The 10433-nt window shown below is 36.1% G+C and overlaps 1 protein-coding gene across 1 annotated transcript; it reads right to left on the bottom strand.

Annotated features, from left to right (window-relative positions):
- Window positions 1-336: 336 nt before the first annotated feature.
- Window positions 337-8976, bottom strand: LOC120142728 (brefeldin A-inhibited guanine nucleotide-exchange protein 1-like). The gene is given in 12 exon segments (XM_039157239.1): window positions 337-1043; window positions 1125-1633; window positions 1636-1806; window positions 2211-2571; window positions 2655-2976; window positions 3145-3647; window positions 3921-4194; window positions 4660-4952; window positions 5218-5643; window positions 5799-6132; window positions 6409-6726; window positions 7822-8976. Coding segments are annotated over 12 exon segments (5157 nt in total). The 5' UTR covers window positions 8859-8976; the 3' UTR covers window positions 337-434.
- Between the last annotated feature and the right edge of the window lie 1457 nt (window positions 8977-10433).

Below are 10433 nucleotides of genomic sequence, written 5' to 3'. Positions count from 1 at the left end.
TGACGTATGGGGTTTTCAAGGAAAAGGTTATGATATTATTTTTATTTTATTTTTTCTGATTTGGAATTCAATATTTCATCAGAAAGTTAACGACCGATTGATAAAAAAAATTAATGTATAAAGTTAAACTATTAAATTTAAAAAATTAAAAGTATAGTGAATGAAATAAGATAGTAAAATTCAGTGACTAAATTTATAATTTATAGCAATTTTGTAACAAAAAAGGTAAGAGAAGGAAACAGAACATAGAATAATGGAGGAATTCATAAAATACTACAAAAATGGAGAGCAAAGGGAAAGTTCCAATCCCAACAATTTGTATAGTCACAATGTACGTTTAGCTTATACGCTCTTCTTATGATAAAAAATAAAATAAAAACTAACACAGAATCTAAAACCAGAATATGGTACAAAAGATAAAATATGTGTGTGTGTTACTGCATTATCATTGGACCTATATATGACTCGAATAAGTTCCGTAAAACACCTTGAACTTCGCCGGAGCTATGCTCGCACCGGATCAGAGCCACCAACGGATGAAAGAAATTCGGAAAATACTTTCTGAAGGAATCCTTCTCCAAACCACTCAATACCTTCAATGACGAGACAAGTAAAGATGTTCTTGCCGCCAGTTCTTCCCTTTTGGCCGAACCCAACGGAAGCACCCAACGTAACATCGGTTTCTCAATCGATTCCTGCATCACATACTGGTTGTCGGTACAGTTGAGGTATATCTGCAATATTTTCTCACACACTGCCACGAGTTGTGATTCTAGGTTTGTCTTCTCGGCGAATGATGGATTGTTTTTTATAATATCTTGGAGGAAGTCGAGGTATTTTTTATAAGCCTCGTTCTCGAAGTGAACCAAAGGGGGATCGGAAAGCTCTAAAACCAAACATGCTTTCCGTATTTTCTTTCGAAGAGTACTCTCGGAGTTCAGTTGCTGAGCATGTGACGCAATGGAAGACACCGTCTCGACAATGATGTTGATGTTGGCAGCTGACAAGAGTTGTAGATTCGTCTTGTACATGTCGATTATAACCTGAAAAAAAAAAAGCCAAAACAGATGGTGACTAATTATGTCGCATGACACAGAAATGTTGCGGTTTGTAACGGGAGAAACCTGCATAATGAGCAGCTGGATGGCGATATGATTCTTCATATTTGAAACCACATAAGCTACAGTGTGCATACTGGCATCCCCGAGATCATCGTTGGAGAAGCCGTGATCAGAACTTGTGTCGGTACTAGTACGGGATTGAGAATTGTCAGGCACCTCGATGTCATCCAATTTTCTCATAAGCTTCATAAACCCTGGATACATCGATACAGCAGCTTCTTTTATAGCGATAAAGATTTCTCGCCATTCCTCTTCCAAGAGTCTGCTTGCCAACTCTCCTGTCAAACGGGAGATTGCTGCAACTCCGGTGCTTGCAGGACCCTGTATTGAGCCTCTCAAATATCCAGTCAATACTGATAGCACATCTGATAGCTGGGGCCTCAATACACTGTAAAATCTAAGGTACAGATCAACTAAACACTGAGCTGCGACGGTGGAAGTTTCCGTGTCCCACGTACTTCCATCATGATGGGAGGATCTTAAAGTTGGTGAATCCTGCTCGTCTTTATGGGCACGTCTCTCTTTCCATGTACACCATTAAATATGGGGAGAACAACAGAACTAAAAACTCCAACCCAGAAAGCTCGTGAGAAAAGATGACCGTGATCCTTCAAGATGTTGAAAAGCACTTCCACTGAACTCTTTCGGATATCTAATCTCGAGTCCGATGTTAGTTTCGATAAACCTGAAACATCATATCGAATTTCTTTAATTTTAAAAGAGGAAAGACACTTTATTTTTGCAACATTGACAGGGAAAGGTGATGGCAATCATGCCTCCAATCAACATGGAAAATATGCGTCGAAACCTAAAATGGTATAAGAAAACATTTTATCTGGAGTCATCACAATGCAGACAACGCCTAGGTTGGGAGTAAATTGCCGATAGAGATCTACAAGAACGAGGTAGAAAGCATAAAAAAAATTACGTGGACATGTTCTCATTCGTCAGTCACTTTTTCTATATTCACCAATCGGCTTTCTTTGATTGCTAAGGACTCGATCACACAAATAGCCGATTATTCATCCATATTGCATAACAGTGACAGCAAGGTTATAGGATTTGCAAGCAACTAAACTATCAAGTTACCTGTTAGCAAAGGAAGCCAATATGATCCGTGATCATCAATATAAGCCGAACTTTGTACATCTGAACCATCCTTATTTATAACTGAAACAGATGAACCATTTTCCGAGCTCTTATCAGCACATACAAATCCACCCTCAGCAAGCTTGAGGGCACAAAACCGGAGAAATGCAATAGCATTGAGGCTAGCATCATTGTTAAACTTGCTATTTGTGAATTTGATGAGGCATCTTACACAATCAGTAAAAGTGGTCGCATCTGTCTCGGTTATATGAGGAAAGTATTCTCGCACTATTTTTTCCATCGTCTCAAAAGCCAACAAGACGATATTCTTCCGCTCATCAGCAGCAGCAGTTGTGAACACCTGAGAGGGAAATAAAGATTTTGTGAAAATAAAGGTTATCAGAGCTTGCATGAGAACTTAAAACTTACGAGACTTTAGCATACCATAAAAACACTTTTCCATCCAGATTTCACATTAGTGACACGGCTGAGGACCATCTGAGAAATACATCGAACTATTAATTCCCTTATTTCTGCAGAATTGCTATTCTGCATAATAATCACAAATGGCCTCAGGAATTCATTCTGAAAATTATAATTTGCCAGCTCCTCGCGCTCTAAGAATTTCATAGCAAGCTGCCGCAATGAATCCATCACAAAAATTGATACAGATAAGTTCTCGGACAATCCAACCGAAACAAAGAAATCAGAGAGAACATTCCACATTCGAGACCAGACTAATCTGATGCGGTTCATATTGTAATGCCTGCAATATAACATTCCAGAATAAGTACTTTCCATAGGAACACAAAGGAGGGAGATAGATGTGCTGGAGAGAGCATCGACAATGATCTATGAGGCTAAAAACGTGAGGATCTGTTGGTGATCGCAGTACAGGAAACTTTCTAAAAGAAAAAACAGATAAGAATCTTACGCAATTTCAACTAGTTTTATGAGGCTAAAAACACGAGGGTCTGTTGGACACTGCAACTCTGACATAGAAACTTTGCAAAGGGCTTTCACAAATGCCACGATTGCTTCACTGTTTAACCTTTGGCTATGTGCAAAAACATGGTTCAACTCAAAATTTCCTATCTGGTCCAATAAATTCAAGTTTGCAATGAATTGGTTAATCTGCTCTGAAGTTACCAGTCCTGAACTATTGACTCTGACAGTGGTGCTATCATATGAGCCCCCTCGGACGACTGCCATTACAGCTGGATTCTGGAGAGTTCCTTTTTTCATCAGATATTGAAGACCGACAGATTTTTCCAGCTTGTCATCTGTTTCAGTGTTGGACACAGATAAAAAGGATGCATCAGTCGCTGCACCTTCTCCCAATAGTTGCAAATGCTCAATTCTGGACAGGCATGTCAATATATGCTCCCAGGCTTCCTGAAGATTGTTACCGTCTTCAATGGCTATAGATATTATTGCCTGTATAAAATTAAATGTTTGAACAAATGAGATATAAAGAACACATCACAGCAAGAACTTATACTATAACCAAGCGAATTCAGATAAAAAGGAATCAAAAGGCATAACAAAAATCAGTAATAAAACCGTCTTTTCCTTAAAAAAAAAAGGCATAACAAATTAAGTGTAAGAATTCAGATACAACAATGCTAATTCTTCCTATGACATATCACATGAGAAAGCCAGGGGCACAGTTTAATTCTTCGTTATTATGTGCAAAAAAATATTATTTACCTTTACAGCATCAACATTCTTTTGTTTCATATCTGCAGCACAATGGAGAAAAGTAAACTTCGCCACAGATGTGACAAAAGCATCTCTTTGTATCTGCATGCCCATAACTGCAGTTACATGCACAGCATAGCGAAAGCCCAGTATACACTGAGTGGTAGTAAGTCTATCATCACTCTGGTCAAGTGTGACACTAAATGCAGCCAGCATGGGTCCCCAGCAGACCTCCACCATAAACCTCAAGATTGCTACATCTGAAACAGCATAATAAACGGACCTGCAACAGCAAAGGGCAAAAAAGAAAACTACCATTAACGAACATTATGTAGTTGGTCTTCTGGGAAATTTTGGGATGAGAAAAGTATAGATCAATTTAACACAAAAGCGGGATGAGGAGAATAAGAGGGAGGAAGAAGTAGAAGAAAAATCCTCTTCGTTTATTGATGCATGTAGTAGACTTACTGGAGTTTTATGCCAGCCATAAACTACATATCAAATGACTTAATAAGATAACATACATATCACAACCTATCACATGTAATCGTATTAAAGACATGCAAAAAATCATCTGAAGCTCACATATAAAAGGTATGAGGCAGCATACACAGTTAAGACTATCAAATTGTGACTATGATTCAAGACAACTGATATTGACCTACAAATGGAAAACTTCAACTATTACCTGCCCCACAAGTCATCTTGGAAATAACAAACCTTCTAAATGTATTCAAATAAAACTTACTCTGATTTTCCCGACTTAGCCTTAAACTGCTCTTGGATATGTCTTATGAGAAGCTCATTTGCACCCAAAGGCTTTTCTTCTGTCTGCTTCCAGCTGACCAGATTGAGTATACCATCTAAACCCAATAACTTATTCAAGCTGTTTGCCTGCTTGCTTTGAGGAACAGAAGAATCAGCATTCATCTTGATTTCATTTTTCACAATGTGATCATAAAGAGCACCAAGATACTCCTCAGGTAAATCCTTGCCATCGTCTATTCCTCGGTTGTTTCGGATGAAATCAGACTTGGTCATCTGTATTCAGATGCAACATATAACATAAATTAGAATATAATCAAATCTACCGTAAACTTTGCAAAATTAAAATCATAATCTGCATAACTAAGAGGAAAATTCCATATTATTGTCAATGGAATTTAAGCACCAGACTGGCTTACGAGACACACAATAGATCATAGAGGTTCTTCAAAAGATAAGTGCAAGCATAAGCAAGCATGTGAGCAAAATTCCACAATTAAGCGATGTACTGAAGAAACAAAAACGGATTTGACAAACAAACCTTATCTTTGACCATGTTATTATGGGCATCAGTGTTGAGCATTATGACAGAATATGCCAGGACATAAGCAGTATCTGCACTAGTAAATGAGTTTGGATTGCATTTACAATAGCGCTCAGCAAACTTTTCCATGATGCGGTCAATTTTCTGTGCCTCTCCTGGTAACCTGAAGCCGCTTAAGAAGAACCTTATCGCTTCACCAAAATCCATAGATTTGAAATTGAAGGAGTCAACATAAGCATGCATGACTCTCAAAGCAAATTCCTCCCTTTCACCCAAATAATCACCGATCATGGTTTCACTCAGTCCAGTGGTGTTTTTCTTAAGAAAAGCAGCCACTTCCTCTGGAGAGTCACCAACCTTTTGAGTTCTTATAAGAAACTCAATGCCTTTGGATGGCTTCTTATTAAACAATTGGACACCTTTCTGCATGTAAACCCAGTAAAGCTGTCACTAAAAAACCAAGCTTGTAAAGAAAAGGAGATAACTAAATATAAAATTAAGCCATGAAAGGATAGAAGCCAATAGTAATATGGAAAATTATTATGATATATATCAAAGCAGCCCTCCGTTAAAATAACCTGGAGTTCAATCTTGTAAGCCCGGCGTTGCTCAAGAGTAGCAGCATCTGACAATTCAGAATTTATGTCTGGATGTAACTCAGAATCAGGGACTGATCCATCTTCTGCAGGTGGGGCTATATGGCTCTCTGCTGAAGTGTCACTCTCAAAGCCCTTAGGCAAGTCAGAGTCACCTATCTTCAGCTGTTGGTCCATCCAAGCTCCCATTGACTTAATGATGCCAACTAAGCATTTCACTGATTCATGCCGGAAGGTAATATCCTGGACTGCAGACAAAGTTGTGGTTGAACCCGGTGGTGGCCCTTGCGCAGTTTTCAGAAGGCCATTGACAATCCTGCAAAAATCTGAAGGAATGAGAATGAGAATGAGAAACTAAAAGAAAAAGGGAAAAAATGCATAACAAGCTCTAAGAATATCATCAGATGACTGGTGCTTGAGCTAATTTCTATGTTGACCAACCATCATTTTTCAAAATTTGAGAAAAGATATCAAATTCATAAATGATTTCACCATGTGATTTGACAAGAAAGTGTTTTGATACATTTAATTGAAGTACAATATTAAAAAATAATGAAGTATGAGAAATTAAACGAATAGAAAAAAGAAATACCTTTCAAATATGTTAGGTGAATCCACATCACAATCATAGTTCACAAATATATCAATGATAATCTGTGAATCCCCACCAATCTTTTCCAACATATTAAGCACGGTCATTTTTTGTACAAAACTTGGCTGGAGAACATTCTCTAGAACTCGGAGGATTAGCATGGGAAAGAATATTCCAATTTCAGCTTTTAGTCCTGACCTGTACTTTGTTAACAAGCTCATAAAAATAGAACATTGGAGCTCAAAGATAGACATCACTGACAGTGCACTGTTTTTTAACAATGATAAGCAGAGAAAGTGCTTAACTGCATTAAGAAACCTGCATGATGTAACACATTATATAAGAACACTTGAACAAATTTAACAGAAGATTGCAAGAAAACAAGCGAGTTATTTATCATAAATACTACATAACATTCAAAAGCTGCAAGATAAAAAAAGATCATGTTAAAAACAGAAATATGGTTTTGAAGCATTTTCATTTCTTTTCTGTAACTTGCTAAGAAATTATTCTTCAGATAAATCATGCAAAATCCACTACCCAGTATACAATCATTTGACAAGAAATGGTTATTTTGGGAGTTACTGTGCCAAGAATTGGGGTGATTACTTGAACCAGCTAGCCTGACACAGGTTCATTCAATTGTTTTTCTTAGTTTTGCTCATATCTGGAGGCCCAAGACCACCAATGTCCATTTTCAGAATATGAAACCTAAACGTTTTTTCTGCTTTGTTTGGACGTTGAAATTGAACTTCAATCATTCAAAAAAAAACTTATCTTGATTAGGTTGGAAAACAGCCAAAATCCAAAGATTCATTACCATTTTAAAGTTCTTAAATAATTACATAATTATATTACAAGTAGGCTGGCTACTACCTGATAAATCTAATAAAGCCTGAAGTAATATGGCAACATGCAAACAACCGTATTAACTAAGGGTAATTATTTCATACACTGGTACTGTAAAAGAATTAATCCACAAACGGGGTTATATTACTGCCATGTGGCATATTTAAATGACCCTAATCCTTAAATTATAAGCTCTAAACTCTAAACTACAAATCCTAAATAGGACACACGACAACATTAGAGCCCCGCTTGTGAATTTTTTCCACCGCCATTGTGGGATAATAATCCATTAACTAATTGGAATATTATATGATACATATTGTGTTAACTTTAGTTTACACAAGCATGTCTATTTTAATGTGACGTGTAACATTTAGGGTTTTAGGTTTCAGTTTAGCGTTTAATCTTAGGTTTAGGGTTTAGACTTTAGAATTAGTATTTGGAATTAAATTATGTAAAATAAATTTTACACAGGCTATATATCAAATAATAAACTTAACTAATCGTGTATTTATATTAATAGTAGTAAGCCCCGTATTTAAGGAATAATATAGAACAACTTACCTCTCATTTGAGCGCCAAATTGAACTCCCATTATCCATAATAACCTTGAGGAGTTCCAAAGATAATATCTTCCCTCTCAAAAGGATATGATCATCAGGATTCTCCTGGGATGAAAACTTCATTGAGAACTTGCACAAATTCTTAAAAACAATAAATGCATCCTCCCTAATTTTACTACTAACCCCACCAGCACCCAATTCCACACCGTTCTTCGCCTCTTCCTCCCTGATTTCCTCCTCCTCCCCCTTAGACTCGCCATTTTGCGACACCGCAACCGGTTGTGAAAACTTCAAATCCGGAACTCCTTCACTAGCACTAATAACCTCACTAACGAAATTCTGACAAAAATAGATTGAACTCCCTTCATTTAAGTTCTTATCAGTAAACTCTAAAAGCTCACTAACTGACACGGTTCTGATAGTAACATCCATGGAATCCTCTTCAGCACGGGCGAACAGAATGAGCATAATCTGAGCTAAAACAGACTTAGCGCAGATCTGATTAGTTCCATTTAAACCACCTAAATACACATTGAAACAAGTTCTCACTACCTGAAGCAAGCAATCGCCACGGATCAAAACGCTGGGGCATCTAACAGCGGCTAGCAAAGCTCGTAGCAAAGGTAGCTCGACCGATTCCTCGCCAATGCCGCCGACTTTACAAACACTCTCGATAATTTTGTAGAGTATCGAATCGGTGTTGTTGCCTTCGATCTCTCCACGAACGACGCCGGCGGAGAATAATTTGGAGACGCATTCGAGGGCGGGATCGGCGACTTTGGCGTAATTAGAGTCGAGGGCGAGTAGGATGGGGTTGAGGACGAAATCGGCGTCGTAAGAGGAAAGGCCGAGCAAAGGAGAAGCTGGATCCGGTACGCCGGCGTCGGAGAGGGTTTCGAGCTTGTCGAGGGCAGATTTGCAAGAGGAAACGAGGTTAGAGTGCTTACGCCAAGCGGCGTGTTTGATGATCTTGTCGAATGACGGGCCAAGCACGCGGCCGCACCGCGACGGGCCGCCGAGTGTTTGGGAAGCTGACATCGAGAGCTGATTTTCTTTGGATTCTTCAGATCTGTGAGAATCTCGGCGTTCGATGGAAATCAAAGCCAAGTCATGAAAAATTGAAATTTGCTTGAAAAAGAAACAAGTGAAATCTAGATCTTGTGTTCTTTGTGAGAAATTAATTTCCTTTTGGTCTGTCTTAATATCATATTAAGCAAAACACGCTGACAATTCAACTACTTATTGTTAGTTAATTTTTTTAATTTTATATCCGAGGATAAACCAACATTTAGTCCCTCAACTTCATATATTTTCTAATTTCATACCCAGACATTTTTAATCACATTGTAAGATTTGACCAATCCAATCCAAACTCGATTTAAAAAATGAGTCAAATTAAAACTTGTCGAACTTGGATCAAATTATTGTTTCTAACCGTGTCACCGAAATGACCAAAGTCTATATTTAAAAATTAGTGTAAATTACTAGCTTACTATCTAAACTGACAATTTTGGTCCGTTTTAATATTTAATTTTTTCAAAATCATACATAACGTTTATTTTTTATTTCATTTTAGTACCCTCGTTAAAAACTTAACGTTAGATTTTGAAAAAATTAAAAGTTTAGGTACTAAAATGAATAAAAACTAATAGTTTAAATATTAAACACGTTAAGTTTTTAACGACGATATACTAAAATAAATAAATAAAACTATATGTTGGGTGTGCTTTTAAAAAAATAAAAGTTTATATACTAAAATGGACTAAAACTGATAATTTAGATACTAAACTCGTAGTTTATCTAAAAAATTAGGTATAGATTTTTTTTCAAGGAATAAATTACAAAGGATATTGAATTTAGTAGAAACTAAATATTAGTACAAAAGATTATTGTTTTAAGTTGTTTAGTCCATTTTAGTTTAGTGAACCAATAGAGAGTTTATATTCGTGGAAGCCGGTAATTTTGTTCACGGATTAAGCTGAAATTGGAAAATTATAAAGAAGGAAGTTAAAAAAAAATTTAAAATTAAATAATTAATATTTTAAGAACGATAGAGATACAATTTTTCATTTTAATGAAATGAAATGATTAAATATTCACATTTATATATTTTATATATCATTTTTTATTAAATAAATACTTATAAAAATATTGGCATAATAAAAATCAAAATAGTAAAAAAATAAAACAAACAATGTAATGTTCGTACATAATTTGCTGCCCGCCGACGTTTATTGTGCTGGTAGTCGTCAACAATATACACAGCAAATTTCGGCGAAATTAGCTCAAGCGAGTACACTCTAGTGATATTCAGATTATTTTTTAAAAAAATATTTTTAAATAATATCTTATTTTTAAAAAAATGAAAAAAAATATAAATGTGTTGTATGTCATTTAACAATTTTTTTAACAATAAACACCTAAAATTGTAATAAAAAAAGTATTATGCGCATATTTTTTTAAAAAATTCTTTAGACACAAAATCAATTTTAGGTATAGTTTATATGTTTTTTTTGTATTAAGCCTAATCATTTTGTCTGGACCAATTACTTTCACTTAAAAAATAAATAAATTTTAAAAATTATTTCATTTAAGGAAATTGGGCAGATGTAC

This window comes from Hibiscus syriacus, unplaced genomic scaffold, assembly GCF_006381635.1.
Source record: "Hibiscus syriacus cultivar Baekdansim isolate YM2019G1 unplaced genomic scaffold, ASM638163v2 tig00110831_pilon, whole genome shotgun sequence".
In the NCBI taxonomy this organism is placed as follows: Eukaryota; Viridiplantae; Streptophyta; class Magnoliopsida; order Malvales; family Malvaceae; genus Hibiscus; species Hibiscus syriacus.
Note: the sequence above shows the minus strand (reverse complement) of the source record. Positions and strands in the feature narration are given on the sequence as shown.